The sequence below is a fragment of the Haliotis asinina genome, chromosome 9, assembly GCF_037392515.1.
Source record: "Haliotis asinina isolate JCU_RB_2024 chromosome 9, JCU_Hal_asi_v2, whole genome shotgun sequence".
Taxonomy (NCBI): domain Eukaryota; kingdom Metazoa; phylum Mollusca; class Gastropoda; order Lepetellida; family Haliotidae; genus Haliotis; species Haliotis asinina.
In genome coordinates this window covers 1,237,659-1,255,984 of record NC_090288.1, presented here as the reverse complement: position 1 = coordinate 1,255,984, position 18,326 = coordinate 1,237,659, and the positions used below count along the sequence as shown (strand labels likewise).

The window sequence follows — 18,326 nt, the reverse complement described above, 5'->3', positions numbered from 1 at the left end:
ACCCTAAAACAAAATAGAACCCCCTTCCCTCCCACCCACCCACGCACGCACGCACGCACGCACGCACGCACGCACACAGAGACAAATAGCAAAAGACAATAGCGAAATAACCAGAAGAACATATGTATGTTATTGAGAATAACAACGTTGTATGTGTACCTTGATGAGGATATTACTGAACTCTACACCGTATATGATTTATGAGAGGGGTGTCAGATGTGGGGTGGGGTTGATTCCAATCTTCACGTTTGTGCAGATACAGTTACGTAACCAAATCTACCAGGGCAATGTCACACCGACGGCGGTAACGGCAATTAACACCTCCCTCGACGTGCAACACACGTGACCTTGTCCTTAAAAACACAGTGAATTTGTTTCACCACCCAAAACACCCCAGTCGACGATGTTGTCCAGTGTAGCAGTTGCTGTTGTTGCGGTTACCTGCCTACTGCAAGATACCTCGGGGATCGTGTAAGTGATTGTTTCTTTTATTTACTATGATTTTACAATACTGCCAAGGATTTCATAGATTACTAGTTGAAGATGTTGCAGTAGGAATAGTCGTTATGGTAGTTTAAGAGCTAGGGTAGGTCAAGCTTCAAAAAAGAAAAGAAAAACAACAAATCCCCCGCATTTAGTTAATTTCTAAATGTTTTGACAGCAATGGACATTAAGACATTACCTGTGTTTGAAACCTGCTGATCAAGCCGTGGTTGTTGATATGTGTATTGCCCCTAGACACATCCGAAATGAATTTGTAAACTTTTATCATATAAATATGGAAACGATGCATGGAAAGTGTAGTAGGCAGTGTTTGCAATACTTTCATTTTCCAGTTGGCCATCAGGGCCTGCTGCCGCCTGCAGTCTTTAAAATCTACAGTCCCTGAATGAAATCTGCAGGTCCATTTTGTTTAGGTCAAACCTATAAAAACAAAACAGACTTCACTGTACATAGATTTACACTGTGTCTACGAAATCAGTTATTGAAGACAGACAGACAGCATATTTAGTATTCAGGCCACGTGACCTATAGTACAGTTGTGTTGTTATACTTTCACATTGCACAGTCACTTGGATGTAAATATATACATACATATATTACTGTCCAATTTCAAAATCTTTTTAGGAATATTGATAACAGATATTATAACATTTATATTTCTTGAGTTTAATAGGATTTTCATTTGTTGTTCATCTTTGTACACAGTTTAGATCCTAGGGGATATCAGCTTTTAAGAAACAAAGTAACATGAAGGTTGATTTCCAAATGTTAAACAAATATGGGAAAGATTCTATTTGGATAATAAAATGGCAGATAATTTACTGTAGGCCACAAGGGTCTGCAAATATTTGAAACTGCCGGCCCGGTACAATATATATATAACAACCGGCACCGGGCTTCCAGGCCGGCGGATATTTCGAAGGCCTATGCACATAAGAAAATGGTATTTACCAAAGAATTTTGATTTTTAACTTTTAATAACACCGTATTTCTATATTTTATGTCTAGGTGTAGACAGCATACGTTAACTAAGAAATCGCAGACTGCCCTGTTTGATAAGATTGTAAAGTGATTCACAATGCATCTGGTTCGCTGGTTAAACCTGTTACGTGTTTTTTTGCGCTTATTCAGTGCAGTTCAGTAACGCACAATGAGATTGTTATAAAATCAGTCCCGTACAACACCGCCAAGTTGTACGACAGAGCTCACTGTACGACAGAGCACGCTGTACCACGTGTTTGTAGGACATAGAAGGAGCTTGGTGTTGCAATAAACAAGTGCTTAGACGTACCAACTCATGCTGATTAATAATTATGTATCTAATTTAATGAATTAGTCTAAAAAATGTGGACTGGTTATCACACTAAGTTCCGCAGTAGCTCAGGACCCAGTAAACGGTAATGAGACTGTTCTGTAATGTTTTTGACTTGAATTTCGGGGACGGTGGGTAATGTAGTGGTTAAAGCGTTCGCCAGTCATCCCGAAGACCCGGGTTCGATTCTCCACATGGATGCAATGTGTGAAACATATTTCTGGTGTTCCCCACCGCTATGTTGTTGGAATATTGCTAAGATCGGCGTAAAATCATACTCACTCACGAGAGGAATATCCGACCAAACCTTCATAAATCGTCTGGGAGCAGTGGGGATTCGAAATATCGGTGATGGTGGTGGTGGTGATGGTGATGGTGGTGATGGTGGTAGTGATGGTGGTGGTGGTGGTAGTGATGGTGGTGGTGGTAGTGGTGATGGTGGTGGTGGTGATGGTAGTAGTCATGGTGGTGATAGTGATGATGGTGGTGGTAGTAGTGATGGTGGTGGTGGTGGTGGTGATGGTAGTGGTGATGGTGGTGGTGGTGGTGGTAGTAGTGATGGTGGTGGTGGTAGTGGTGATGGTAGTGGTGATGGTGGTGGTGGTGATGGTAGTAGTCATGGTGGTGATAGTGATGATGGTGGTGGTAGTAGTGATGGTGGTGGTGGTAGTGGCGATGGTAGTGGTGATGGTGGTGGTGGTGGTGGTGGTAGTGATGGTGGTAGTGATGGTGGTGGTGGTAGTGGTGATGGTGGTGGTGGTGGTAGTAGTAGTCATAGTGGTGATAGTGATGATGGTGGTGGTAGTGATAGTGGTGTTGTTGTTGGTGGTAGTGATGGTGGTGGTGGTGGTGGTGATGGTGGTGGTAGTGATGGTGGTGGTGTTGGTAGTGATGGTGTTGGTGGTGGTGTTGATGTTGGTGGTGCCGGTGGTTGTGATGGTGGTGTTGTTGCTGTTGGCGATGGTGGTGGTGATGGTGTTAGTGATGGTGGCGGTCAGTTCACGCAGCATCATCCCATCCATGCCTAGTCATGTACGCATGTATTAATGTCCTGTGTTTGTTCCAGCGTCAGCTACAAATGCAGAAGGAGACATTTCTGGAGATCGTGAGTACTAAGAGTCATTTGAACACGTCCAGCCTATTTTTTTCCCGCAAAGTCGTAGCCACTGAATCCCGATGTAGCACCTACTATATCTGGTGCGTTCAGTACCAGTGAAGGGTTCGAACACTTTTAACACCAACTTCCAATTATTTGAAATGCAGGGTTTGTAGGTGTAATGATTTCGATTTCCTTACCAGAGAGTAAGGACACCCGCACTATCGCAACTACCTAGGGAGGAAACCAGAAATTTCTTTAACGTTGTATTGGACGACTTACAGTATACAATCTTGAAGTGTTTATTATCTTGTCCCTGTTTCACTTATCTACAGGTACTATTCGACCTGCTACAGGATTCAAGCTCGTGAGTATCCTGATATATTATATAGCTATATTATTAATCAATACCTGTATAAACCATTGAATACGAATATGATTCCCAAGAGGTCTGCAGTCTTCACGTCCGTGGCGAATTTGACTCGTGTCTAGAATGGTCGTACCGAGAGATGACGTGGTTGTATGGAGGGATAACATGGTTGCATGGAGGGATAACGTGGTTGTATGGATGGATGACATGGCTGTATGGAGAGATGACATGGTTTTATAGAGGAATGACATGGTTGTATGGAGGGATAACATGGTTGTATGGAGGGATAACGTGGTTGTATGGATGGATGACATGGCTGTATGGAGAGATGACATGGTTGTATAGAGGAATGACATGGTTGTATGGAGGGATGACATGGTTGTATGGAGGGGTGACATGGTTGTATAGAGAGATGACATGGTTGTGTAGAGAGATGACATGGTTGTGTAGAGAGATAGTGTGACTGTGTCGGGGGTAACGTGGTTGTATGGAGGGATGACATGGTTGTATGGGGGGTTGACATGGCTGTATGGAGGGATGACATGGTTGTATAGAGAGATGACATGGTTGTGTAGAGAGATGACATGGTTGTGTAGAGAGATAGCGTGACTGTGTGGGGGATGACGTGGTTGTTTAGGATGATGCTTGTGTGGAGGGATGATGTGGTTGCATAGAGGGATGACGTGGTTATATGGAGGGAAAACATTTTTGTATAGAGGGATGACGTTGTTGTGTGGAGGAATGACGTGACTGTATGCAGGGATAACATGGTTCCTTAGGTGGATGAGGTTGTTATATGGACTGATCACGTGGTTGTATGCAGGGATGACATGTTTTTATAGATGGATGATGTAGTTATATGGAGGGATGGCGTTGTTGTGTGGAGGATTGACGTGGCTGTATGCAGGGATGACATGGTTGTATGGAGGGATGGCGTGATTATAAAGATGGATGACGTAGTTGTATCTATGGATGACATGATTGTTTCCAGGGATAACATGGTTCCTTAGATGGATGAGGTTGTTATATGGACTGATGACATGGTTGTATGGAGGGATGACATGTTTTTATAGATGGATGATATGATTGTATAGATGGATGATGTAGTTATATGGAGGGATGACATGGTTGTGTGGAGTCATGACATTGTTGTGTGGAGGGATGACATGGTTGCATAGATGGATGACGCGGTTATGTGGATGGATGACATTGTTGAGTGGAGGGATGACTTGCTTGTGTGGAGGGATCATGTGGTTGTATGGAGTTATGACATGGTTGCACATGGGAGATGACGTTGTGTGGAGGATGACACTTTATATGGAGGAATGACGTGTTTGTGTGAATTGATGACGTGGTTGTATGGAGGGATGCCATGGTTGTATGGACCGATGACGTGGCTGTGTGGAGTAATCACGTGGTTGTATACGTGGATGACATAGTTGTATAGAGGAATGACATTGTTGTGTGGGGGGATGACAGTGTTCTGTAGATTAATGTCATGGTTGTATAGATGGATGACGTGGTTGTATAGAGGGAACCATTGGTTGTATGGAGGTATAGCATTGTTGTATACAGGGATTACGTAGTTGTATGGAGGGATTTCATGGTCGTGTGGAGGGATCATGTGGTTGTGTGGAGTGATGGCCAGGTTGTATGGAAGCATAACGTGTTTGTATGGAGAGATAACGTGGTTGTATGGAGGGATGAGATGTTTTTATGGAGGGATAACATGGTTGTATGAAGAGATAACATGGTCGTGTGGAGGGATCACGTGTTTGTATGGAGAGATAACGTGGTTGTATGGAGGGATGAGATGTTTGTATGGAGAGATAACATGGTTGTATGAAGAGATAACATGGTCGTGTGGAGGGATCACGTGTTTGTATGGAGAGATAACGTGGTTGTATGGAGGGATGAGATGTTTGTATGGAGAGATAACATGGTTGTATGAAGAGATAACATGGTCGTGTGGAGGGATCACGTGTTTGTATGGAGAGATAACGTGGTTGTATGGAGGGATGAGATGTTTGTATGGAGAGATAACATGGTTGTATGAAGAGATAACATGGTCGTGTGGAGGGATCACGTGTTTGTATGGAGAGATAGCGTGGTTGTATGGAGGGATGAGATGTTTGTATGGAGGGATGACATGGTTGTACATATGGATGATGTGGTTGTATGGAGGGATGAGATGTTTGTATAGATTGATGACGTTGTTGTGAGGAGGGAAGACATGGTTGTCTGGAAGGATGACATGATTGTATGGAGGTATCACATGGTTGTATAGATCGATGACGTGGATGTATAGATCGATGACGTGGTTGTGTAGATGGATGACATGGTTGCATGGACCGATGACATGGTTATATGGACTGATGACGTAGGGATGTCGTGGTGGTATGGATGGATGACCTTTTTGTATAGAGGAATGGCGTTGTTGTGTAGAGGGATGACATGGTTTTATTTAGGGATGACGTGGTTGTACGGAGGGATAATGTGGTTCTATGCAGGGATGACGAGGTTGTATTGATTGATGATATTGTTGTATGGAGGGATGAGGTGGTGCTGTGGAGGGATGCATGGTTGTATAGATGGGTGACATGATTGTGTTGAGGCATTACGTTTGTTGTGTAGACGGATGACATGGTTGTGTGGGGGGATGGCATGGTTGTGTGGGGGGATGGCATGGTTGTGTGGGGGATGACATGGTTGTGTGTGGGATGACATGGTTGTGTGGGGGGATGGCATGGTTGTGTGGGGGATGACATGGTTGTGTGTGGGATGACATGGTTGTGTGTGGGATGACATGGTTGTGTGGGGGATGACATGGTTGTGTGGGGTGATGGCATGGTTGTATCCGATAGTGGCTTGAGTAGTTAAAGACCAGTTTGGATGGATACGCGGATGTTCGGGACTGGTCTGCGCAGTGATCACTGCAATCTGGAACCAGAGCCGGAGATGGGTCATCCGTATCTGTCTGTCGATCGTGACCTTGAGGAGCGACGTCCTGCACGTGGGTGGTCAGCGACTTCATTATTGTTCTGATAACGTCTTATGATAACGTTGAATGCGTCGTCACCTGACGCTGAGACATTCCCGTCCCAACAGCTTGAAAAAGCAGTCGTCAGTCGTGGCATGATGTACTGTTTGTCGTCCGTTCATTTTGACGAGCAAACGTCAAACACTTAAGGCTCCAAAACAAACAGCTATTCTTGACATGCATGTGCACCAGGCAGTATTCCGGGCTGCACATGCACAAACGTGGTGCACGTGGCAATATCTGTTCAATCCACTAGTTCCTGACTGAGTTTACTTCTTTTGTTTTTGCCCTGTTGGAGCTCCAATAGAGATGTTGATTTCCTACGTGCACGGTTTCTCTTTATGACCACGGTATAATGGTCTAAAAATACACAATGCAATGGTTTCAGAAAACGGGGGCTGGTCAAGCTGGTCGCCCTGGAGAGATCTGGATGAGTGTAGTGTCTTGTGTGGGGGCGGGACCAAGGACCAGGACCACTCTCGGTCATGCACCAACCCCCGACCCACCCACGGCGGATCCTACTGCCGGGGTGACGCCTATCAGAACAGGACCATTCCCTGCGGCACCAACCTCTGTGGAAGTAAGTACTGTAGAGTGTGTGAGCTAGTGAATGAGTGAGTGAGTTTTAGCTTTCAGCAATATTTCAGCAATATTACGGAGGGGGGCACTACCAAAAATGGGCTTCACATGTTGCATTGAGGGAAATCACACCATGGTCTTTGCCATGATGAGCGGGCCCTTTAAGTAAGATACACCGGCGTACAAACGAAATTGTATGAATGAGTGAGTGAATTTACTTTTACGCCGCACTCAGCAATATTCCATATATATGGCGGCGGTCTGTAAATAATCGAGTCTGGACCAGACAATCCAGTGATCAACAGCATGAGCATCGATCTGCGCAATTGGGAACCAATGACATGTGTCAACCAAGTCAGCGAGCCTGACCACCTGATCCCGTTAGTCGCCTCTTACGACAAGCACAATCGCCTTTCATGACAAATATGGGTTGCTGAAGACCTATTCTACCCCGGGTAGACCTTCACGGGTCTTGTATGAATGAAGAAATCTCAATCCAACAAGTTAATGTTATGCAGCCTGACCCGTATTATTTGATTTGTTCCCCAAAACGCTTGGTTTAAGTAGTTGTAGAAAAACAACACAAGCAAGCATGTTAAGAAAATATGTCTTTACACTATTGAAGTTGGGAGAGAAAAACGATGAAAATGAGTGTGTATAATTCCATTTGAGTGAAATTCGGAACGTCCGACGTTTAGTAGCGGTATCGGTAGCTATAAGCTCGTTCAAAACATGTTGTCATTGTCTAACTGCAAACAATGCAGGTGAAAATGGCCTTTGAAGACACTGTGTATACAAACAAACGGTAAATGTAAGAGCGATGGAACTTTTACCATCGCCTCTGTTACATTCTCACCAGAATGCTAAACACAATCCGATGCACGGGGACGGACCCAGAGAGGCATTTCCCCTTAACCTTTGGCCTTTCTGATTTATGTATATCAACTGGCAGCAGTACTGGACCTATATGTCTCGTTACTTCTGGAACTAAGCTGGTTTCTTGCCCTCTTTACGCGCTTGATCTTGCGATGTCCGAGACGGTGCCCAGCTTACTTCCGGTCCAAGGGTTTTGGTGAGAGCCAGTATTAAATCCAAACTGCACGACTGCCAAATACATCTTTACAAGACCATACCAAGTGACTCAGTGTACAACCGTGATTTTTTACAGGAGTTGACAGTCGTAATAGTAGACTAATATGGGTATGGTTAGATCGGAAATTTGTTATTCCTGCAATGATTATCTGTTCTTCACTGTCAAATGACAGTATGAAGGTATGAAGCGTTATTTGTCACCAGATGCACTAAGGTCTCGCGAAGTGCCGTGACTTACAGTCGGGTCCAAATGCACAACCTCGTCCACATTCAAACAGATCCAGCGGTGAATACTGAATGGGCTGTGTGTAAAGGAGGTTAACACGAAACTGGGACATATATGGATTTCACGAAAACTAATATGTTTGGTTAATCATGTTTGGTTCCTGACAGGTTGCCATTCAACAGTTCCATTATGTACTTTACGATGGCGATCAGGTTTACTCGCCCGATTCCAATGCCTACTTTGGAAGCAGTCTGGCATGGAGTGTAGGAACCGGCTCATCTAGAGGAAAGGATTTTACTATAGGTAACTGATATTAGGTACTTGCCAGACTGTATTATGTGATAGTCACGTCAGCAGGTGAAACTAGTCAATTCCTTCTCGTGTTGATTTGGGGAGTTATTTGGTGACGAGTCTGATTGTGTGGAACCATGAGGAAAGAACAGAATGAAATAATTTCTCTCAAAGAAGAGTTATCTTTAAACGTGCCATTTTTGTTTCGACTTTGTAACAATTATACTCCGTTTCCCATCCAGGAAAATGTCCCAAAGGTAAAGCCACCTTCATCACTCACACTACCAATCCACAACGTTTCTACCAGTGCAGCAACAGCATAGCATACTTACGCCAGTGCGCACCTGGAACAATGTTTGACCCTGCACGACCCGGATGTACCCAACTAACATCAACTCCCGACAGCGTATGCGTCGGGCTAGGCTATCGGATGTTTGCTCATGGCACCGACTGCAGGAAGTACTATGAGTGTTCCCATGGCACCAAGGTTGAGAGAACGTGCCCGACCAAAACAAAGTTCGACAGCAAACTCGGAAGATGCGTCCACGGAAAGTGTTAGTATTGACACACACCGGAAAGAAGCGACAATCCTGAAGAATATAATAAAATCTGCAATCGTTGTTTCTTTCGTGCTTTTGTCAGAAATCGCTGATACATCACTGAGCACATCAATAAGAGCCCCAGTGCTGACATAATTATCGAGATACCTTCTGACGTCACGTTATTGAGATACAAAATTTTGTAATGTCATCATACTGAGACACCATATGACGATATCACAGCACTGAAATACCATCTGCCGTCATCACACTACTGAAATATCATCTCACATCATAACACGACGGAGATATGTTCTGACGGCACCACGTTATTGAGATACAATCTGATGTCATCCATGAGATACCATGTGACATTATCACACCACTGAAATACCATCTGACGTCATCACACTATTAAAATAACTTCTGACGTCATCGCACTACTGAAATACCATCTGACGTCATCACACTACTGAAGTATCATCTTACGTCATAACACTACTGACATACCTTCTGACGTCACCACGTTATTGAGATACAATCTGATGTCATCCATGAGATACCATGTGACATTATCACACCACTGAAATACCATCTGACGTCATCACACTATTAAAATAACTTCTGACGTCATCGCACTACTGAAATACCATCTGACGTCATCACACTACTGAAGTATCATCTTACGTCATAACACTACTGACATACCTTCTGACGTCACCACGTTGTTGAGATACAATCAGATGTCATTACACCACTGAAATACCATCTGACATCATCACACTACATAAATACCATCTGACATAATACAACTAAAATACCATCTGACGCCATCACACTACTGAAATACCATCTCATGTCATCACACTGCTGATATATCATGTGACGTTATCATACCACTGAAAGTTTATCTAACGTCATCACACTACAGAAATACCATCTGACGTCATCACGCTACTGAGATACCTTCTGACGTCATCACACTACTGAGATACCATCTGACGTCATCACACTACTGAGGTTCCTTTTGTCGATATCACACTACTGAGGTCCCTTTTGACGCCACCACACTACAGAAATACCATCTGACGTCATCACGCTACTGAAATACTATCTGACGTCATCACACTATTGAAAAATACTGAGTCAAAAAAAGAAACTTGACATTCTTTCTTCAGGGCACTATAAACGAACAAGAGATGGTAAGATGGTAAAATTGTTATTATTTAAATTGCTGAGATCTGTGTGATGTACTCGATACACTGCCTTCTCCCAAGTACATCCCAAACGTCCTCTATTGGGTTAAGGTCAGGGGACCTCAATGACCAGTCCATGACGTTGATTCCAGCATTTTGAAGGGAATTTCGTGTCAACATCGTGGTATGCGGCCGAGCATTATCATGCTGGATCTGTAGACCTGGGCGTCACACGTGGACGACCCGACCTTGGGCCAAAAAATACAATTTGTGAAGTTTCTTTTTGACTCAGTATAGCATCTGACGTCACCACACCACTGACGCCATCTATTGACATCACCACACAATGATATTTCGGCCTCGTGTTCTCCTTGTTTCGTGAATAACGATAGATATACCATCCAAATGAAATGTAAGCATAGTATTTAAGAGTAAAGTTGAATTATTATATTTTAGGATATTCTATTCAAAGGAGTAGTCATTATTACCTAAAGGTGTTGGTCTATCCACTCCACCATGTTTGAAGTCAGATGATCGAACCCCCAACATGTCACTCCGAGCAGACACACTGCCCACTACACCAAAGAGGATGATCCGCTGGCCACTGCTATGAATAAATACACACGAGTTCCATTTTGTTTTTAGCAGATCACTGTTCGAGCGATGGTACATGTCTTGCAGAAACAGAAGCGATAGGACTTGTTTCTGTTTTTCCTAACATAGCTGCTAGGTGGCTCTGCGTATTCATAGAAAAATAAACGCAAATATTCCCTTTCTGAAACTGATTGATATACTTGATTTTAATTAAACACCATTCACTAAAAGTCTTAACAGAAATAAATGTGGCTCTCTCCTTTCTATTAGTTCCTGGTAAAAAAGCGACATGAACATTTCCACATTCGAGCAAGCATGAAGGATGTTTAACAGAAGCAAGTGTTCGTTCATCAATACTTTATTGTAAATACAACAATGTTATAAAGGTGAAAACAGTTGGAATATACCTAGCTGACATCTCACATTGACAACTTCTGGAACAACAACAAGTACCGACCACAAGTATGTAATAAAGGTAACAGTGGTGATCGGGAGTGAGGGAGTGTAGGACAATGGCGAGATCATTTACACTCCAGCACAGTCATCCAGCCAATGGACTCAGTACAGAAGGAAGCATTCACACAAAGGTCAGGGTGGGTGGAAGTCCCATTTTATACGTTGTTTATTTTTCCAAATGGTAAAGCATCTTTGGTGGGATGAGTACACTGTCGATGACGTGGATGACACCGTTGGTAATGCTGACATCGGCATCGATGACGTTAGCTGTGTTAGAGCCGGTGTTGATGCTTACACCGCCTGTCAAGTAAAACAAGGAGATTATTGCTACGAGTAAAGCATGTGAAATGTGATATGTACAAACAAACCATACATATCATTATAGTAAGAACGAGCGGGGTAGCCCAGTGGGCAAACCTTGATCTGGGTTTGATTCCCATCATGGGTGTTATGTGCAAAGCCCATTTCTTGTGTAACGTCGTTGTGATATTGTTGGAATATTGCTAGAAGCGGTAAACCCCAACGTTCACTCGATGCCCATGACAAGACAACACCATCAGCAAAGTAACTCTACCTAAAGGCGATAATTTATGGATCTAAACCCTATATTTCGAGGGACACGAAGCATATTCGTATTACTCTATCAGGTGAATGAAAGACTAGACATCTATACGTATATATACACATGCGAAACATCATTAGTGAAAAGAAGTCCGACGAAGGCAGTTAATTAGCGCTAAATTAACCAATCCAGCACTGAAACCCCCACTGAGGGAGAAGCATGGTGTTCTGTGTACCTGACATAGTGCCGAGAGGTCCCCAGTAGGGAGACAGGTAGCATGTATCTGAGACAAGCATAGGGTACCTGAGATTCACTGTGCCGATAACCCGATACCCCGCAACCCAACCCAACACGCACGCACGAACGCGCACACACACACATACACAAGTGTGTGGTATATGAGATATCCTAGACAAGCATAGGGTACCTCAGATTCACTGCACTGGGAAATTCCCACAGCGAGACACGTATGACATCGTCATGCTCACGATCGTACTCACCACTGGACACCATGACGGTAAAGTCCTTTTTGTTGAGGGTCGTCACCTTCATGTTGTTGGTCAGTCCGGCGCTGTAGACGGTGCCGCTCACAACGTGGTACTCAAGCAGACCTGGAAGTAACGCAGAGCTGAAATCATCAGCATATCCGCTACGCGCGGCATTATACACTCGGCTGTGACTAAGTTAGTCAGTCTGCGCGGTTGTCTTCTGAGCCCGTCTGAAACCCGTTTGTTTAGATCACACGCTGTAACTACGTGTCTTAATTGTTTGATCAGCTTTCTAGAAGGCGGAGAGTCAGTAATGAAGCATACAAATACACATACATGTAAAACAACTTCTTGTTAATCACGCGGAACGACGATTCGGTGTACATTATTTTGCTCCGTGACTGCAATTAATTACGATGAGCAAAATATGTTACGTGCGCTTCCGGCTCTACACAAGGTTCTACAGTCAACAGATAAGTAGGACATGTATATAGTAATGTGATACAACATCATGTAATTGAGTTACATTAACAGATAACATATTTAAATGAATACCTGGGGTGGTGGACGAAAGGGTGGACGAAGGGGTATGCACAACAAATAAAAGACATGAAACAAATAAGCTAAGGAATTAAGTAGTTCCACTCCCACTAAAAACCTAAAACAACCCACATTAAACATATTCTAGTAACTTGAAACCCCGAAATTACTCAACAACATAACGACAAGGGAAATCAAGCACTCCGACTGGGAATTCCAAGTAGACTGCGGTAGCGTCACGGCACAGTACGTCTAGGTTACTGAACAGCTACACTGGGTGCTGCTTACTGGTGAGCTGTGTTACTTACTGGTGAGCTGTGTTACTTACTGGTGAGATGTGTTACCTCCTGGTGAGATGTGTTACCTCCTGGTGAGCTGTGTTACTTACTGGTGAGCTGTGTTACTTACTGGTGAGCTGTGTTACTTACTGGTGAGCTGTGTTACTGGTGAGGTGTGTTACTGGTGAGATGTGTTACTGGTGAGCTGTGTTACTTACTGGTGAGGTGTGTTACTTACTGGTGAGGTGTGTTACTTACTGGTGAGGTGTGTTACTTACTGGTGAGCTGTGTTACTTACTGGTGAGATGTGTTACCTCCTGGTGAGATGTGTTACTTATTGGTGAGGTGTGTTACTTACTGGTGAGGTGTGTAACTTACTGGTGAGCTGTGTTACTTACTGGTGAGCTGTGTTACTTACTGGTGAGATGTGTTACTTACTGGTGAGCTGTGTTACTTACTGGTGAGCTGTGTTACTTACTGGTGAGATGTGGTACTTATTGGTGAGATGTGTTACTGGTGAGGTGTGTTACTTACTGGTGAGATGTGTTACTTACTGGTGAGTTCGGTGGTGTTCTTCAGGAGGTTGTCAAAGGTTCCTGGCGGGAGTTTGGCGAAGGCCGCATCAGTTGGAGCAAACACGGTGAAGGGTCCATCACCTACAACATGTCAAGATGGCACGTTTCCATCTTTCATCTAAATGTCACCGGGACACGTGTTTGACCCTAACCATTACCTGTAAGTATGACAGCAGAAATCAAGCAGCATGAAATACACACTGATTCATTGGTCAGTGGTAGAGGATTGCAATTAATTAGGATGAGCAAACGACATTGTATTTACTGACAGATCACCAGAATATGACACTGGGTAAGGCCTACCAGCCAAGACATCGAGCAGTTTAGCAACAATGACGGCTGTATTCAGATCGCTGAAGTCAGGGACGTTAGACACCACATCGACGACCGTTCCCGTTGGGGGCAGCATGACGCGACTCAGGGTGTGGATGACGCCGTTGGTAGCGTTCTGGTTGACGAGGGCGATGGGGGAGCCCTGCGCTGTCACCACCTGGGGGAAACAATCAGTAGTGACGTCACACAGGTCATAGTTAACCACCTTAATCCAAATAGTTTTCTTTGTTGTCTTAAGTTTAACACTACACGACATTCAAGCTACACGACATCCTTCTGTGTTGATGGTATAGTATGATGCGCATCACCGATCCCCATCCCGGGACAGTGCCTGACACGAATTACAGTTAACACCGTGAGTTTAGTTTTACGCTGAACTCTAGCAATATTCCAGCAGTATGTCGTCGGTCTGTAAATAATAGGACCAGACAATCCAGTGACCAACAGCGTGATCACTGATCCACACAAGTGGCATCCGATGACGTTTCAACCGAGATAAGCGAACCTGACCACCCGCCATCATGTGTCGACTTTCACGACAAGCATGGGTTACTGAAGATCAATTCCAACTCGGATATTCGGGGTTCTGCTGTTAACAGGTTCTATTTTCGGGTTTTCCTTCATGTATGTTGTCGTAAACGTTGCCGTGGGAGGCACTCACCTTTCCTTCCTGGTAGATGTTGATCCTGATGGGTAGGCCGTTAGAGAGGGATTTGGCGACCATCTCATTAGTCAGTTTTGTGGAGTAGACCACCCCCGACAGCACGTGGTACAGCAGAACTTCTTTGAGAATGGTCACGTTGTTCAGCAAGTCTTTGGTTGGTTGAGAGAGAGCGGCGAAGGCGGCATCTGTCGGTCCGAATACGGTGAAGGGTGCAGGGGGATCTGGAAGAAATATGAATTCCGTCAGTATCCGAACATCCATACTGATATTCTGGAAGGGTTAATCAGTACTCACTCTGCATCAATGAAATACAGAATATCTGACGTAGAATATCATTCTATTCGTCACCACTCGCCCCTTTTTGGTACCTTCCGGGAAGACTCGCCCCTTTCGGTACCTTCCGGGAAGACTCGCCCCTTTCGGTACCTTCCGGGAAGACTCGTCCCTTTCGGTACCTTCCGGGAAGACTCGCCCCCTGTGACTCGATGCTTGTTGTCGATGCTTGGGAAAATGCGACAAACCACTAAGAATGTCCGTAATGGTGTGTGGTGCTTTGATAAAAATAATCCCGACTACGTAAATCGTGTATGACATTATATTATTGTTTAAAAAATCATGAAAAAAAAATATCGACATATTGAAAGTACTAAGAACGCAGCTAACAGAAGAGTGTTGCCTAATGTGAAGTTTTTTTTAAAAATAAGACTCATGCAGTTGACGACGAGAGATTCCAATACACGAGCGAGCGTTTGTTGACATGGATATTCTCACTAGACCAACTAAGTCTATTTCTGATAATCTCGCGGGCTTGTAGTGGTGATTGTACATGCGCTTCCAGCGGTTTCAGGAAATGTGACCATAAATGGCTGTCTCAAATCAATATCAATATTATCAGTGTGTAACCAATCAACGTTTTCTTTAAACGAGGTATATATTTCACATCTACAGGAATACTTTAGTCTGACTTTCATAAGTCATTCTTTCATGTTTCAGCGAATTCATTGAAAATTGCTCTTGGGGTGAGGCAGCAAAGTTACACGCAGGTGCATCTTGAGAAACATTTTAAAGTCATTTTTGAGTTTCTGCTTTGGGATTTAATGTAGCTGGGTTTTTCATTAATTTAAACTTATTTGCTGTTTCAATAGAACCAATCCCATTTATGATTATTAAGCCATATATTTACACACACACAGACACAGACACAGACACAGACACACACACACACACACACAGACACACAGACACAGACACGCATACACAGACACACAGACACACAGACACACAGACACACACACACACACACACAATTATAATAATTTCCAGAGGGGCGCGAGTCGTTATTCCTCCTGTCCTGGAATAACTCGAGTCGATCACAAATGGTGGAATACATGTCAGATCCTGATAACTCGAACTCTGTTTACTCGACATACTGTTCAAGACGACAGAGTCGAACAGTAGATCTACGTTGAGCTACGGTGAAGCCTATATGTCATTAAGCACGATGTCAACTAAGGTGCCGGCACAATCTGACAATCGCCTGGGAAAATCTTAATGAAACTTGGATTTCCCCGGAATCGTGACGTCATTATAACAACGACAAAGTGATTTCTCTCATTACCTAATTGGTTAATTTGCTGATTAAAACTGTCAACACCGACTACATCACGAAGTCAGCGTGTCTTGCAGATTATAAGTGAAGCGTGTAACACATATAGCAAAGCGTAAATATTTAACCACAACTGGCTTTGACAGTCACGGGTCAAGGTCGACCAATTATTTGTGAAGCGGCTGAGGGTTGTAACAATCTTCTGTCAATATGCTGGCCGAGATGATAAGTCGGGAAAAAATTGTATTCAGAGGTATTTATAAATAGGAATGTCTGAATGTATATTATGTTCATTGCATCGAAGATATCATAAATCCTTTTGAACAGGGTAAACCTTTGCCGGCCTGAGATAAGCAAACTAACAAATTCAGTGTCTGCCAAATCGGCTGACTGTGCAAAAATATCACGTCACTAAAGCACGTGACCACTATACGAGGCATTATATAAAATGTTATTCAAGGCCAGCGAACCTGTGTTGTGTGTCATTTGGAGCAACCGGTACATAATGGCTGTTAAAACGTTCTGACATTTTATCACAGTGTCAAAGAGTAGGTAGATCATTTTTTATCATTTCAAAATTTACATATATCCCTTACTATTTTTGTCCAGTATATTTTGATTATATAACACAGAATTATGGAAGGAAGCAACATAGCTCCATAGAGTCCGCTGTCCTCAAGTCGAAACAGAATCGTGCTTAGGGCGTATGAAGAAAACCGCCCCACGAAACTAATGTCAACACCAAACTCTACTTGTACAAAGAACATGTTCATCTACAACATCCGTGACGGTACATGTCACAGATGAGGAGAAGCTGACTTTTGTTGTTAGCAAACAGTCACAATGGGCTGTTGGTATAATGAGAAATTGTGTTTTGCCTCACTAACAACCACTGTCATAAAGTACGTTTGTTTACAAACAAGACCTCTAATGCAGGTCATTGTAATATATTCTAATAAATATCCAAAGTATCTAAAATCAAGATTTCATGATCAGTAGTTTCTCAATATGAATAGGTCCTCTCCTGTTTATTTCTATAATTTCTAAAATTTAGTTTAACAACTTACATGTTATACATATATTAAAATTTAGTTTAACAAATTAAATGTTATACATATTTTCACTGAACTTGACGTTATTCGAAATGCTAAAGATTCTCCACTTGGAACTTACAAAGCGAAAGGTTTAATGACGAATTGAGAACTTTTGGAGTATAATTTGAGAATCGTGTCGACCATTCGAAGACCATTTACAAACCACTACCGTGACCTCCCCCTGGTATGCGAGTACGGGTGCCCCGTGAGGTCGTTGACTCACCGTTGCTGGACAGCGTGTCGGCGAGGTCAGCTTTCGTGACAAGCTCCACCAGTGTCTTCTCCCCTAGGGCTGTAGCAAGCTGGGGGATATTTACACCACCTTTTACTCCTCCACCGAAGTGCATCTGCAACCAGATGCCTTCCCGGGTAAGAGCCGTGCACGTGCATGCAAGTGCAGCTAGAACACAAATTACAGAATTCATTCTTGGAGCCCTCTGTTGCACGTTTCTTCCTTGCTGAGAACCGTGTGCGTCTAACCGGTGAAGACGATGAGGCTATTTATAGCAGTTCTACTTTATGTAATTGATCACATGATCAAAGTCTCGTGACCGTGTATTGATGCGTGACGTGGAGACCTTGAACCGGCCGAGGACACCCCGAACTAACACTCACTCACTCACGAGGGCAGTTACTGTTTATATAATATACAGGACTGTTACGTAGCATTGACTTACTGGGCTCATCGATTTAGAATTTCACAGTAACCAATTAAAATACACGTGGGAAAGTATTTAAACATTGTTACAGCAGCATGATCATAACACAACTAACTTCTGTAAACAGGGACCTGGTGTAAACAAATTCCTGCTTAAACCACGACAAATCAACTTACACTCTGCAGTTGAAAACGTGCACGCATCGTCTCTGACAAAATATTAATATATGTCA

The 18,326-nt window shown here is 43.4% G+C and overlaps 2 protein-coding genes across 2 annotated transcripts; one reads left to right on the top strand and one right to left on the bottom strand.

Moving 5' to 3' along the window:
• The first annotated feature begins 260 nt into the window (after window positions 1-260).
• LOC137295873 (netrin receptor UNC5C-like) lies at window positions 261-9,130 on the top strand. Its single transcript, XM_067827434.1, has 5 exons — window positions 261-471; window positions 2,883-2,921; window positions 3,248-3,279; window positions 6,711-6,902; window positions 8,753-9,130. The coding sequence occupies exons 1-5, from the start codon at window positions 404-406 to the stop codon at window positions 9,067-9,069; spliced, it is 648 nt and encodes a 215-aa protein (XP_067683535.1). The 5' UTR covers window positions 261-403; the 3' UTR covers window positions 9,070-9,130.
• A 2,051-nt stretch (window positions 9,131-11,181) lies between these two features.
• On the bottom strand, window positions 11,182-17,949 carry LOC137296019 (protein sll1483-like). The gene is made up of 6 exons (XM_067827647.1): window positions 17,659-17,949; window positions 14,733-14,956; window positions 14,042-14,228; window positions 13,718-13,819; window positions 12,358-12,468; window positions 11,182-11,595 (listed from the first exon to the last, which is right to left on the bottom strand). Exons 1-6 carry the CDS (start codon window positions 17,858-17,860, stop codon window positions 11,462-11,464), a joined length of 960 nt encoding a protein of 319 aa, XP_067683748.1. The 5' UTR covers window positions 17,861-17,949; the 3' UTR covers window positions 11,182-11,461.
• Window positions 17,950-18,326: the final 377 nt, after the last annotated feature.

What these genes read in the sequence shown, in the direction of transcription:
- LOC137295873 (XM_067827434.1), top strand. Translation starts at nt 404, where the DNA reads ATGTTGTCCAGTGTAGCAGTTGCTGTTGTTGCGGTTACCTGCCTACTG. An exon ending in AGGAGACATTTCTGGAGATC is followed by an intron (nt 2,922 to 3,247) that starts GTGAGTACTAAG and finishes ACTTATCTACAG; the next exon opens with GTACTATTCGACCTGCTACA. An exon ending in CTGCTACAGGATTCAAGCTC is followed by an intron (nt 3,280 to 6,710) that starts GTGAGTATCCTG and finishes CAATGGTTTCAG; the next exon opens with AAAACGGGGGCTGGTCAAGC.
- LOC137296019 (XM_067827647.1), bottom strand. Translation starts at nt 17,860, where the DNA reads ATGAATTCTGTAATTTGTGTTCTAGCTGCACTTGCATGCACGTGCACG. An exon ending in CGACACGCTGTCCAGCAACG is followed by an intron (nt 14,957 to 17,658) that starts GTGAGTCAACGA and finishes TATTTCTTCCAG; the next exon opens with ATCCCCCTGCACCCTTCACC. An exon ending in ACTGCTCGATGTCTTGGCTG is followed by an intron (nt 13,820 to 14,041) that starts GTAGGCCTTACC and finishes GACATGTTGTAG; the next exon opens with GTGATGGACCCTTCACCGTG.